The 14,354-nt window shown below is 51.1% G+C and overlaps 1 protein-coding gene across 4 annotated transcripts in view; it reads left to right on the forward strand.

The window, feature by feature from the left end:
- The window catches only part of Zc3h18 (zinc finger CCCH-type containing 18), a 44,287-nt gene extending 31,676 nt beyond the window's left edge, over window positions 1–12,611 (forward strand). For 3 of the 4 annotated variants that reach the window (XM_055620876.1, XM_055620879.1, XM_055620877.1), the window contains 10 exons: window positions 2,392–2,583; window positions 3,330–3,455; window positions 6,130–6,234; window positions 6,525–6,668; window positions 6,893–6,958; window positions 8,315–8,475; window positions 8,586–8,785; window positions 9,247–9,340; window positions 11,332–11,428; window positions 11,727–12,611. In XM_055620876.1, the coding sequence (XP_055476851.1) occupies window positions 2,392–2,583; window positions 3,330–3,455; window positions 6,130–6,234; window positions 6,525–6,668; window positions 6,893–6,958; window positions 8,315–8,475; window positions 8,586–8,785; window positions 9,247–9,340; window positions 11,332–11,428; window positions 11,727–11,925 (1,384 nt within the window). In that variant the 3' untranslated portion in view covers window positions 11,926–12,611. The remainder of the gene's footprint in view (window positions 1–2,391; window positions 2,584–3,329; window positions 3,456–6,129; window positions 6,235–6,524; window positions 6,669–6,892; window positions 6,959–8,314; window positions 8,476–8,585; window positions 8,786–9,246; window positions 9,341–11,331; window positions 11,429–11,726) is intronic. The other variant, XM_055620880.1, reaches the window with a different exon arrangement.
- The last annotated feature ends 1,743 nt before the right edge of the window (window positions 12,612–14,354 follow it).

Consider the following 14,354-nt stretch of genomic DNA (forward strand, 5'->3'; position numbering starts at 1 on the left):
AAACAGATTTATAACCTATGTTATTCCTTCATAACTCCAGGCCTGGACCCTTCCCTCTCAGCACAGTTCAGATGTCAGCTGGGTGGTATTAGGCTATCAGCTCAAAAGCTTGACTGCCTTGATGCATGAGCTTGTTGGTGGTCATAGATGTTGTCTTTGGCCAAATTTGTTGCAGCAGTAGACTTGTCAGTTTTGTAGCTTTTTCCTCTAAATGTTGCATGAACCTTTTTCTTAGCTGAATTCAGTAACAAATTCTTTAATGATGGTTCGTTCACTCAGTCATTTCTCCCCAAAGACATATCACTAAACACGGGACTTACGTTGGAAACCCATAGCATTTCCTATGGTTTCATCCACATAACCTCTCACTTGACCTTGGTTATGTATAGCCCTGACTATCAAAAGCCCAACCTCACCCCATCCTTCCCCATACTTGTAGTCCAGATTACCACCTATTACTCACCTGTGCACCTTGGCTTTTGTAAACTTTGATTTTTTTTTTTTTTTCTTTTTTGGCGATTGAACTCATGGCACATGCATGCTAGGAAAGCACTCTACCACTGAGCTACATCCCTAACCACTTAAGGAAGTCTCTCTCTCTCTCTCTGTCTCTGTCTCTCTCTCCTTGAGACAGGATTTCTCTGTGTAGTCCTAGTTGTCCTGGACTCGCTTTGTAGACGAGGCTGGCCTCGAACTCACAGAAATCTGCCTGCCTCTGCCTCCCTGAGTTGCCGATATTAAAGATGTGCACCACAATGCCCCGTTTTGAAGAAAGTCTTACATCATTGCTACAAAGCAGATACCAGATAGTGTGCCTCAGGGAGTAACTGGAGTAATAACATCCAAAGTCGGGTGTCTATAGTAACAAAACTCAACATGCTGTGCTGGCAGCCTCCTACACATGGACAGAGTAGACAGCCCTCCTCCTCGGAAAGCCTTGAACCAGCCACTCAGACGAAGGTGGTACCACTGGTGCCCAGGTTCAGATGCTTACACTACAGGAATGAGAAGATCATGGCCCATCCACAGTACATTCCTCCACCTCCTGAAGGTTCCTGTTCTCAGGGGCTCCAGTGTCCATCTCTAGAGGTAGTGAAGACCTCTTCCTGCAGAGAGGATTTGAATACAGAATTGGTTGCATCTAAAGAAGAGGGAACTCTGTATTTTATGTGTATGGTGTTTTGCCTGCATATGTGTCTGTGCATCACATGTGTGAGGTGGTCGTGGCAGCTAGGAAAGGGTGTCAGAGACCCTAGAGCTGCAGTTACAGACAGTTGTGGGCCACAGTGCTGGGAATAAAACTCAGGTCCTGGAAGAGCAGCCAGTGCTCTTAACTGCTGAATAGTCTCTAGCTCCTCCTCTTAACTTTTAGGGTGAGAACATCTAGGAAGTATAAAGGTGAAAGCCAGAGCCCGCCGCAGTGGCACACGCCTGTAATCCCAGCACTCTGGGACGCAGCAGCAGGCAGATCTCTTGAGTTCGAAGCCAGCCTGGTCTACAGAGTGAGTTCTAGGACAGCCAAGGCTACACAGAGAAACCCTGTCTCAAAAAAGCAATAACAACAACAAAAAGATGAAAGCCATCGTCCAATGACAATGACTCCAGCTAGGTTGGATCTGCTAGGTTGTTAGGTTCTCACTTCCTTTATAGGCAGCACCTGGATATGCCTGGGATATTAGCTTTTGGGGTTACGGTTGAGATAACAGTGGCACAAGCCAGATTTCCCATATCTTGTGGGGTGAGCTTCAGCATTGGGTAGTGTTCTCACCTGGGCCCCTCAGCAGATATTAGTCCTGGCACCTGCCACTGGCTGGTAACTAAACAGAAGGTCTGAAGTCTAAGTAGGCAGGGTTTTTACTTCATGGTGGTAGTGCAGTCTTCCTTCAGGCCCTTTCTCTAGCCTCTCTGAGCACTTAGGCCAGTATTGTTAGGGCAGAGAACCTGGGTTCCTCATTCTCTCTGTGTATTGATCTGCATGTTCCCAGGCTCCAATCGAACCAGACTTTTTGGTTTTTCAAGACAGGGCTTCTCTGTGTAGCCTTGGCTATCCCTAGAAATCACTCTGAAGACCAGGCTAGCCTCAAACTCAGAGATCCACCTGCCTTGCCTCCCACGTGCTGGGATTAAAGGCATGCACTACTACCAGGAAAGTGCTCTCGGCGGGGAAGGGGCTGGTTGCTGCAAGGAAAGTAGCACAAATTTAAGACCATTTCTGGAGAGAATTAGCTAGAGTAGAGGTTGTGCTTGTTCTGTTTCCTCTTCATCTGACTCTTTATTTAGGTGTCTCTTAAATAAGCTGACACTGAATGCTCTGGCTTCCCAGTCTTTCTCCAAACAGCATTGCTTGGGGAAGGATGTCAGCCTTAGCTTTGAGAATCCCTCTGATTCCAGCCGTCAAGCTGAACCACCAAAGAAGGAGACCACCTCTGTGGGACCGCAGGTGAAGCGAGCCGATGAGTGGAAGGACCCTTGGCGCCGATCCAAGTCTCCCAAGAAGAAACTTGGTGTGTCAGTCTCCCCAAGCCGGGCACGAAGGCGTCGCAAAACCTCTGCCTCATCAGCTTCTGCTTCCAATTCCTCCAGGTATAAAGGAGACCTATAAAGACAGGTGGTTTGGTAACATTCACTGGTTGCCAGTTTGCTGTGTGTAGTCACTGCCTAAGGGTCAATAGAATGGCTGGGACTGATACCAAGAATTGTGGTAAGACTTCACATCCCCCAGAACATACAGAAGTAAGTAGGGGGGGTGACCTACCATGCTGTCGACACTGGTCTGGCTGTCTGCTGGAGTCACACAGTTACTCATGAAGGGGAGAGGCCTCTCAGCTCCTGTGGAAAAGGCTCTGGGTTGCTTGACTCAGTGACTGAGCTCTAGTGTGAATACATGAGGAAGTGCGTGGTGGGTAATGAGAGCTGTGCCTCCCTACCTAAGGAAGGAGTTTCAGGTGGAGTCTGGGAAGAACCTGAGGTGCTAACGGGAACCAGAAGTATGTGTATTTGTACAGATACAGGAACACAGCCGTGTGGACACTGGAATCAGCTTGTAAACTCAACTCTGGCCTTGTCCAGCACTAAAACTAGTCTCTGTTACCAGTAATCATTGGTCCACCCAGTCCTGGTATCCGCAGCGGAACTCCACTGAGGAGTCATGGGGCTGCAGTGTGCCTGTAGGTGCCTCATGATCATCTCTCTTACTTTGAGGGGTCCATGTTTGTGAGTGTGCTTGTGTCTCTGTATGGAGCCATGCTATCTCACTGCACTAAGAACAGTGGCTCAGCGCATACCACTGGTACAATAGTGAAGGCCTCTCCTCTGTCCATTGCCCACAGGTCATCTTCACGGTCTTCATCCTACTCTGGCTCTGGCTCGTCCCGATCCCGGTCCCGATCCTCATCCTACAGCTCCTATTCCAGCCGCTCTTCCAGACACAGCTCGTTCTCAGGCAGCCGGTCCAGGTACGCCCCAGCCCGCTGAGTTCCTAGCAGGTACAGTGAGCACAGGTGCTCGGGACACATCGAGTGGTCATGCCTCTTTCTGCAAAAAGTGGCAGGGTTCCTGGGTGCCTGCTTCCAAAATGGTTTCAGTAAACTGCACACTGAGGAGCAGTTTGGACTGAGATGCCAATCGGGCACACACTGCAGGTGCTGGACCTAGGACCTCCATCTAAGGAGTCTCTGTTGAGCAGCAGATGTGAAAATGCAGAATTTCCATCATCCCAGAAAGCCCTAGGGTTGTCAAGTTTTTCTCAAATTTTCTCCATTGAAAACAGATACTTTTGGAACTTTAGACAAAAATTCTACCAGCATAACACTCTACATCCCCCTGACCTGCCCTCACAAAAAAAAAAAAAAAAAAAAAAAAAAAAAAAAAAAAAAACCTGACAGCTTGGTCTCTGCCAGTGGAAGGTGCCCTTTTCCTCAGTTGGCCTGGCTTGAAGGTTAGGGTAGTGCTCAGTGGTCCAGGACCCTCCCAGCACTGTCATCACCATAAGCTCTTGAGAAGGGTTAAAACTTTGGCACGGCATTTAGTGAAGCTGACGGGGTATGTGGGTAGCTGTGTCTTAATCCTGTCACTAATTGGTGAGCATAAAGACAAGCAGTTCTCTGCTTTGGAACATACTCTCACTGGGTATTTTTGTGGGATAAAATATCTGTCTGTCCCTTAGTGTAATCTGGTGTCTCTTGTGATGTTACCCTTTCTTGGCACCTGGTCTTGCTTTTAATTTCCTTAAGGAAATTTTTAGATTTAATCTTTTGTTGGGGACAGGGTCTCACTATATAGCCATAACTGGCTTGGAACTCCCTCCCCCCGTCCCTGCCTCCTGAGTGCTGGGAGTAAAGAAGCTTGCAATCATACCCAACTGCTCTTGCTTTAGATGTAGTGACAGGGTTAGAACACAGCTCTGAGGTTGCTGGGGCGTGTCATCTGATGCTCACTAATGCTTCTGTGAGGCCTGGAGTGAAGTGTATATGGGTCTGTTTTCATGGACATTGAGACTTGTATAGGAACAGGTAACCAGAGAAAGTAGCCTTTCTCTGCAGGTGTGTGTAGGCCATTCGTAGATGTGCTGGCACAAGCCCCAGAGCACAAGCATTGTCAGGTTCCAAGTTCCTTCTGCAACTGTCAGCAGCCTAAGGATGTGTTAGAGAGAGGTGGCCATGGCCTCAGGGTGGGGAGGACAGGGAAAACCTATGGAGCCTCTGAGACAGATAAAGGTTATGGAGCATGCTGTGTAAAATGTGAGCCTGGAGAAGTAGCGACTACAATGGGCCTTTGGAAATTTTGGAGACAGAGATGTGTCCAATTTGCAAGCAGTGAGGCAAGCAGCTGACAATGGCAGAACATAACTGGGAAAAAGCTCCATGTCTATCCTGTGCCTGAAGGTTAGGGCCTTGGGTCAAGGAGGCAGCTGGAACAGGACAGAGAGGGAAGGGACTCCAGGTTTCACTCTGTAGGTGTTTCTGGGGCCCTTTCTGGTAAATCCAGCACAGGAGACAAGGACCCATAGCATTCAGGACACAGGAGGTCCTGTGGGTCAACCCAAAAAGTGTGAGGTGACATTCTAGGGAGACACCAATGGGGATACTCCACCATCCCATCAATTCTCACCATTGGCCATAAACTTCTTAGTTATTTCCCACCATGGGCATGCCTTTCTCAGTAGCTTAGCCTCCCTTGGCACTATCCTCTGTGACACCTGTGTGTCTGAGTATCCTCCTTTGAAGTGAGGAAGGAGACCTGGAATCCTGGCCTTGGGCTCTGCAGCTATACTTCCTGAGGTTGAACTGCAGCGGCCCCTCCCAAAACTGTACGGAAGCAGCACAGGCTGAGGGAGGGAGTCTGGTGGGCTACCACTCATGCAGTGTATCTTGGAGGCTCCCTTGATTGCACTTTTCTGGCCCTCCTATAAGTGGTTGCCCATGAAGTAAGGCAGCAAATGGGAGGCCAAGTAAGTGAATGCTAGGTTTGCTGGGCACCTGCCTTTGAACATAGAAGCATGAAGGACTGCAGGAACCTGACCCACCTAGCTAGAAGTAACGGGCATCTCATGTGATGGTTTTTGAGTAGGTAACATGGGCCAGTTTCATCCTCTTGACTAACGTGTGACCTCACTGTCAAAACTCCATCCTGAAAACTCCCCTTTTTCCCAGCCCCCTTTCCTGGGCTCTTTGTCTACCCTGTTGCCACCTGACATTTGTGTGGAAACCATCCGGTCATAATCCCCTTCCAACTGTACACTCCCTGCTTATGTCGTGCTGTCACTGCTTGGGGACCTCTGTACCTGTGCCTTTGCCTGCTGACCAAGTGCTTGGGACCCTCACCAGTTCTGCTACCTCCCAGCTACTTAGGTGTCTCAGCTCCCACACTTAGCCAAAGTCATATTCACCCATTTGGCCCCTGGCCAGGTGCCCTCTCCTGCACACAGGCACCCCATTCCTTCCTAAGGCTGCACGCTGGCTGCCCTTTTCTGTTCTCTTGAGTGTGTGTTTTATCAGATGGTGACGCAGCTGAGCCTGAACCTAAGTTCTCTGTGGATCAGGACCGTTTCCTAGGGGATGTGCCAGCTCCAGCCAGTGAGGGAATCTGCCAAGCACCAGACTTCCTCCTCACACTCTCTTTGTTCCCCAGGTCCCGGTCCTTCTCCTCGTCCCCATCCCCGTCTCCCACACCTTCCCCACACAGACCTCCAGTCAGAACCAAGGGGGAGCCGGCCCCGCCTCCCGGGAAAGCAGGGTGAGTCCTGAGCCCCCTCAGGTCGCTGTGGTGCTCCACCTTGGTGGAGTCTCCAGGGCTTCCAGCCTCCTCCACTGTCTCTTCCTATCCTGTGCTTGAACTAGAAGTGAAGCAGCCTCCAAAGGGCGGCAGAAGTGGGCGGAGGCACGGGCTCAGCACCTAGACTTGGGTCCCTGTAGCATAGACCTTGGCAGTCATGTGCCATGTCTGAACTGCAGAGCCCTGAGATGTGGGTGCATTGAGCAGGGACCTTAGCCCTACCCTGCCTTAACCGTGCCTCTGCCTCACAGGGAGAAGTCAGTTAAGAAGCCAGCCCCACCCCCAGCCCCACCACAGGCCACCAAAACTACTGCTCCTGCCCCTGAGCCTGCCAAACCAGGAGATCTCCGAGAAGCCAGGAGGAAGGAACGGCAAACCAGGACTCCCCCAAGGAGGTGAGCAATGTGGGCTTGGGGCAGTCCTGGTACAATTCCTGTCCTGGTGCTGCTGGGGAATAGATGCTAATGAAAACTAGACCCTGGGAGGTGGGTGCATCCCCAGGGAAGCAGTAGGAAGCAGAGGCCCAACCTGGAACAGGCTTATTACCAGCCTGGTGTGCAGGAAGGCTCTGCCTCAGTGAGAGCTGCCTCTGAGGTGACCTATGCTGCTTGTGTTGCAGGCGGACGCTCAGCGGCAGTGGTAGCGGCAGTGGTAGCAGCTACAGTGGCTCCAGTTCCCGATCCAGGTCACTTGCTTGGTCCTACTCCCTACTGACCTTTTTTCCCCTCATCCAGGTGGGCTGACCATGTTAGGGGCTCTTCAGCGTCCAAGGATACACAGCTCAGAATGAATTTGGCCTCCATTCACACAAGAGCACCTACCTTAAGGGAAGATGCCTAGACTGGTGCTGCCCAGCTGAACAAAACTGAGGCCAGTCCCAGGTTCTCTGTCCACACCTTTCCTGAGGATAGACTGTTCTCTGGGCCTGTTGATCCCTAGTGGAGGGAGTCAGCCCTTAAAACCAGAAAAGAGCTACAAGATGGAGTCACCTTGGTACTCTTGGAATCTTGTTGCCCAGTTTTGAGACATCAGGGTTTTACCCTTTGTCCAGGGTTTTAGCAGTCCAGACTGTTTCAAAGACCTATGGGTTTTCTGGTCGGTTTGATTTGGGTTTTTGTTTTGTTTTTTTCAGGGGTGGGTGTTGAGACAGGGTTTCTCTGTGCAGCCCTAGCTATCTGGAACTTGCTCAGTAGACCAGGCTGCCCTCAAAATCAGAGAGATCCAACTGCCCCTGCCTCCCGAATGCTGGAGTTAAAGGCATGTGCCACCATGCCTGGCCTCTTTGATTTAAAGTAGAAAGCCTTGGTTCTGTGCTCTCCTTTCCCTGTCCTAGCTCCTGGAGCGCTCAGGAGGATCTGGCTGGTTTCTTTGATAGATCTACTCCCCACCCCACCCCACTCCTGTGCCATGTTGGAGAGTGGAACTGTCACTGCGTGTGTAATTTGCTGTCACCCAAAATTGTTCTGGTGGTGGTACTAGAGCTGAAACCCAGGGCCTTGCCTTCTATTCAGGTGCTCTACCACTGAGCTGCAGGGTTTTAGTTTGAGTTGAGTGGAAGTCTCCCTGTATTACCCAGATGAGCTTGAACTCCTGAGCTTATTGAGTCCTCCCAAGAAACCGGGACCAGGGGGCCTCCAGCACACCTGCCCTTCCCATCACCCCTTTTTTACTATCCTGAAACCCATAAAGATCTGCCTCCTCCTCCCAACTTACTAGGACTGTTTTGTGGCTGTTGTGCAGCATCAACTAGTTTACAGTTGTATCCTTATCACTATTGGATAGGGTTCAGTCACATTTCCCTTCCTAGCACAGTGTCACCCAGAGTTATTGAAACAGAGACCTCAGCTCATGACACAGTTGTCCCTTCACTGTACAGTACCTCTGAAAGTCCCCCAAGATTTCATACTCTGTCCATGTGTATTCCATAAATGTGGAAACTGGGTAAAGACAAGCCATGAGGACCCTCCTGTCAGCCTGTATGTAGCCCAGCCATCTTACAGTCAGCATGGGGCTGAAGGCACAGCTGTGCTTGTGTGTCTAGGTCTCTGAGCGTCAGCAGTGTCTCCTCAGTGTCCAGCGCCACCTCAAGTAGCAGCTCAGTGCACAGTGTGGACTCAGAGGACATGTATGCAGACCTGGCTAGTCCCGTGTCCTCAGCCAGCTCTCGATCCCCCACCCCTGCCCAGACCAAGAAGGAAAGAGGTAAGCAGGGCCCTTGCCCTCAGGGTGCAGAATTGGGGGTAAACTTTCAGAGACTTTGCTTTACAGTCCATGTACATTGGAACTCATGACTGAGGATTTGTCGTTGACAGGGAAATCTAAGAAAGAAGATGGAGTGAGGGAGGAAAAACGGAAACGGGATCCATCCACACAGCCACCCAAGTCCTCCAAAGCTCCCACAGGTGGAAAGTCCTCCCAGCAGGCAGCAGCACCTCAGCAGGCAGCCCCAGGGCAGCCTCAGCAGGGCTCCTTTGTTGCGCACAAGGAGATAAAGCTGACACTGCTGAATAAGGTGAGACCAAGGGGACAGACAAGCATTGCTGTACCTGGGCCTAGATGCTGGGGACCCCACCCTGCCCCTTAGCTGAGAGAGGCCCAAGGAGCCTCAAACATCCACCAGCACAATCCTGAGGTCAGCACCTCAGAGTGTTGGTCCATGTGCCTGTACCTGCAGGTGGGCCAGCCTGGGTCCTGTCCCACTTCTGACCCCACCCCAGCATCAGATATCCTCAAAGCACCTCATCGGTCTGGAAGGGTCCAGGCTTGACGTGCTGTAGTCCTGCAAGGCACTTTCTTGTGTAGCACAAAGGGCCCCATCACATGGTGGCAAGGGTCACAGAATTGCTTGTGGGGGTAAGGGAGCAAGAGGAGGATCATGGGAGCAAAGAACCATTCGCAGGTAACAACTATTCCATTGCCTTGCTTTGCTTTGCCCAGTGACCACCTACACCCTACCACTCTGTGTTGTTTCAGGCGGCTGATAAAGGAAGCCGGAAGCGCTATGAGCCATCAGACAAGGACCGACAGAGCCCTCCCGCCAAGAAGGCAAATTTGTCCCCAGACCGAGGTGAGCCTTCCAGGTTCAGGGTCTGAGGCATACTGTGGCTGTCACATGTAGGCCAGAAGGCCCACCTGCAGGACCTTGACATCACTCTGTTCTGAAAACTATGGAGGACCCTGAGAACCCGACTGTGTGTGTCTATAGTGCTAGAGATTGCAGCGAGGGTTTCATTTCACTCTTAGACATTATCTTGCTCTGTAGCTTGTCTCCAACTCATGGTCTTCCTGCCTCAGCCCCAAAGTGTTGGGATTTATAGGGGTGTACCACTGTGCATGATAGAAAAGTTTTAGTCTTCCTTTTTAAGTAACAGTATGACAGCGTAGGTCAGTGGTGGAGCACAAGAAGTGACTGATGAAAAGCCGGTGTGTGTTGGCACAGATACAACGTGTTAATGATGAATAACTCTTCCGTTACAGACCAGAACACAGGGCAGAGTGGGTTTGATCCCCAGCACTACATACATGGGATGGTGTGTACATCTGTAATCAGCACTGGAGAGGTAGAGGCAGAAGGGTTAAAAGTTTAAGGTCATCCTTGGCCACACAGACTTCCAAGCCAGCCTGGGCTACATGAGACAGCATCAAAACAAAAGTCAAAGGCAACAAGTGAATGAATGCAAGTACATTTGCTTTTTTCTAGGCAAGTTCTAACACCCAAAGTCTCAGTCAGGGTCATTATTGCTGTGATGAAACACCATGACCAAAAGAGTTGGCTTACACTTCCATGCCGCTGCTCCTCATGGAAGGAAGTCAGGACAGGGATCTTGGGGTAGGCACTGATGCAGATGCTCAACTTGCATTCTTTCCTTTGGTTTTCGAGACGGGGTTTCTCTGTGTGGCCTGGCTGTCCTAGAACTCGCTCTGTAGGCCAGGCTGGCCTCAAACTCTGAGATCCACCTGCCTCTGCCTCCCGAGTGCTGGGAATAAAGGTGTGTGCCCACTGCCCAGCTCAGCTTACATTCTTACAGCACCCACAACCACCTGCCTCGTGGTAGCACTATCCACAGTGGGCTGGGCCTTCCTACATCAGTTACTTCAGTGCCGCACAAGTTTACCTACAGCTAGGTCTCAGGCATTTTCTCTGTTGAGGTTCCCTCCTTTCAGATGACTCCTTTGTGTCAAGTTGTCATAAAACCAGCAGCACACCCACCAGCCAGCCAGTGAAGCCTCACCCCAGCCTGATCTAGCTCTGCGCCTCTGCACACCTTAGGCCCAGTGGGATGTGAGGGCAGTGTCTGAGTCATTGTTTAACCTTGGGGACCTTCCCCGCTCCCCAGATCTCTTCAGGACACCCCATCTCAAGCCCAGCAGAAAAGATAGTGGGATCTTCCTGATTAGCTTTGATGGGCAGAACAAAAGCCCACACTCCCTTTCTGAAGCAGGTATGAAAGAGGCTGCCTGCTGCAAGCTGGGGTCCCTGGACCCGTGTCCCTAAGGCTCTGTGCCCTGGAGGACTTCTTTCCCCATAGTCAGAGCCCTGGCCAATGGGTCAACCTGGCCTGGTTCATGCTTAGGCCCTGCCTTTCTCTCTCCACTGCCTAGCCCAGAGCAGGCCACTCTTGAGTTTGCTTCCAGTTCTAAACTATCAGGTCTTACTGCTCTTCACTGTCAGACCTCTGTGCTGAGGAAGGACAGTCTCGTTAGAAAGCGTACTCATGAGACTGACCCCAGCCTCCAGGGGTATCATAGCTTCATGAGCTCTGCTTTCTGAGGCAGTACTTGTCCTTTTTTTCTGGGCTTTTCCAGTTTTCTTTATGAAAAGAGAAGTGTGCCAGCTTTCCTGACCCTGACTTTTTGAGTAGGGAGGGCCTCGTAGTAACCCAGAATGAACTTAAACTCACCATGTAAGCAAGTAATTCAACTCCTGATCTTCCTTCTTCTACCCTCCCAGTGCTAGGAGTATAGCCAGCCACACTTGGCCACCCTCACACTTTGGCCTGGGTCCCCTGGTGGCCCAGGTACAGAGTAGTGGTTTCACTCTGTCCCATTGTTGACCAGGTTCTCGGGACCGGAAATCAGGGGGAAGAATGGGCTCCCCAAAACCAGAGAAGCAGAGAGGCCAGAATGCTAAAGCTCCTGCTGCCCCAACAGACAGGTAAGTCTCTGTGTCCAAGACAGACTTCTCCTGGACAGCTGATAGGCTTTAGGAATGTGGGAAACATGGAGGCCAAGTGGGAAGGGCAAACAGCACGAGCCCTCAGACTCAAGCTGTGCATACCAACACAATCCCATTTTGTAAAGAGCCCTAGACAAGAACCATAGGGTCTCAGGAGAGGCTGTGGGCTAGCCTGGACCATCCTTTGTCTCTCCACAAAGGAAGTGAGGAGCCCTAGGTGGTCACCCCAGGGCAGGCTCTTTCTCATCTCTTGCCTCATACCTTCTCAACCCTACAGGAAACGTCCACTATCACCCCAATCTAAGAGTTCCAGCAAGGTCACCAGCGTGCCCGGCAAAGCCACCGACACTGCTGCTGCAGGCACTAAGTCAGGGAAGGCCAGCACATTGTCACGGCGGGAGGAGCTCCTTAAACAGCTTAAGGCCGTGGAGGATGCCATTGCTCGAAAGCGGGCCAAGATCCCTGGCAAAGTGTAGTGGGCCCAGCTCACTCCCTGGAGTAGACTCTAAAATGTTTTTATAAAAAATAGGGTAAGCGCAGCCATTTTGGATTTTCCAGTTAATGTCTTATTTTGGCTGTGATTCTTTTTAAAAATGAAAAAAGAAAAAAAAAGTTTCTCAGCTGGAAAAGAAGCCACACACAAGACGAAGATGATGCTGAGTCCCAACCTCCCCACCAGACTGAACCAGCTCCTTCCAGAACAGAGTCTACGGGCAGACAGGACAGACGGACAGGTCAGCGCTGAGACAGGGAGCAGCACCAGCTCTCTATAACTTAAGAGCTTCAGACACGCAGGGGCTGGGCTCACACTCTTCTGCCTCCGTCCTCATTTCTCCCAGGTGGCCTTCTGGGCTGCGTGTTTTCAACAGAATCTCCTTTCTGGGGCAGGAAAGCAGAACACTTTCTGGACTACAGGCGACACCATCTCCCCCTCCCCTGGATCAGAAGTATATATATATACGTATATATATATATATATATTCTTGCCTAAAGTCTAATTGGGAAACATTTCCTGTCTTTTATTTTAAGCATCAAATTGTTTTAGTTGATTAAAAGGAAAACAGAAAAGAAAAAATAAAGGCCAAGGGTATTGTTGGGGTGTCTGTCCAATGTGGAGGGTCTTTTTTGAGCGATCTCCTAAAATAAAATATTTTGATAAGCAGTTTTTGGTCCTCGTGATGTCTGTGTGGGCCTGGGCTACCTCCCCACTGGACACCCATGCTTTGGCTCAGAATGGGCCAAGCACTCCAAGAGAGACCCACCCTTGGAATAGACACTGCTGCCTCTCACCACCAGGAGCAGTAGGCACAGCTCTGTAGCCCCTGCAGTGTTAGGCCTCCAGAGAGGCCAAGACTACAGTGTCTTCCCAGGCAAATGTTCCTGGTCTTGTTCCTGGCCCCACCTTATCTATCACCACCTTCCGGGAAGTACCTAGCCCAACCTCACACACACACATCAAGTGGGAAGGAGGACAGCCTCAGGTATCATTCCCAATAATGCCTTCCACCTCCTTTGAGACAGGATCTATTGGCCTGGAGCTCACCATTAGACTGGACAGGCTGGCCTAAGGCCTTGAGATCTGTTTCTACCTCCCCAGCACAAATGATATTTTTCATGGGTTCAAAGGCTTGAACTCTGATCCTTCATTTTTGCAAGGCAAGCTCTGTACCAGCTGAGCTCTCTCCGACCCCCAGCTCCTTTCTTTACCCAGGGTAGTACCAGTATAAACATCCCCACAGCCCTGCTGCTGGGTCACAGAGCAGCAGCCAGCCTTGTTACTGACTGCACCCCAGCCCCAGAAGAGCTGCAGCCCACCTAGCAACTCCAAACAGACCAACAGTAAGTTCTGCCTGAGACCCCTCAGAGAGACCTGAGGTCTCCAGGCCACCCTCTTGCCTGACCAGGCTGGGCAGAAATCTGTGTAGGGGCCACTGAAGCATGGTGTGGGCGGGCCTGCCATCTAGGGCAGGCTGCCCAACATCCTTCCTCCTGCGTGCTTTTCCAGTCTTGCCCAACCTGGGACTTCTGAATGAATTTCGGGAGCAAGGCTACCTACCTTCTGCCTCTAATGTTTGCAAGTGTTCTGGCTCCCACATCCCACCCACTCTCCATACCCTTCATACAGTCCTAGGCAGTGTCTGCCTAGAGTGCTCATTCAGATCTCTGCCCACCCAGCCACCAGTGGTTAAAATATAGAACAGGCCAGGTGGGTACTGAGACCAAAGGTTACAGGGCATGGCCTGGGCCAAGCTTGACGAGCTGCCCTGCTGCCATCTTAGGACACCCATGGAGTATCTGCTCCAACATGGGTGCTCAGAGGCCAGTATGCTGGAGCCATCCTGGCCCGGGAGTCCCCTGCCTTTCAAGGGCTGGGCAGGCTAGACTGGAGCTGTGTGTGGGATTAACTGAGCAGAGGACAGCTGCCAGCCACAAGTGTGATGTCAGAGGTCCAACAAGCTGCTGCTGTAAGCTAAGGCAGGAGACCTGGTCAGCTCTGCTGAGTTCCATTTAGAAAGTGGTCATGGCACACAGGTCCACAGATGCCAGCCTCAGGGCCTGGCAAAGGAAGTAGAGCAGTCTTGTTGAGGATAACTGCTGGACCAGCTCAGCCTCCATGAAGTCCCCGGCTAAATATCTGTCAGGCAACCTGGGCCTCTTGCCTCCTGAGACCCTGGGCTCTACCCAATCACACCCGTGCCTTGCCCCCTGCCTTCGGAATCAGAGCCAGTAAAGCAGAGGTGGAGACAAGCAGCTAGGGACTGTACTTAAGGATACCAGACACTAGGAAGGCTGGTTCTGTCAGAGCTAAAACCCAGCACTTCCAACATTTTCTGTACAGTCTGGGTTAAATTGCTGCCACACTGGGCCTCAGTTTCCCTGCCTGAGAAGTGGGGTAAAGCTGAAG

This window comes from Psammomys obesus, unplaced genomic scaffold (genome assembly GCF_907164565.1).
Source record: "Psammomys obesus unplaced genomic scaffold, mPsaObe1.curated_primary_1811, whole genome shotgun sequence".
NCBI classification, from domain to species: domain Eukaryota; kingdom Metazoa; phylum Chordata; class Mammalia; order Rodentia; family Muridae; genus Psammomys; species Psammomys obesus.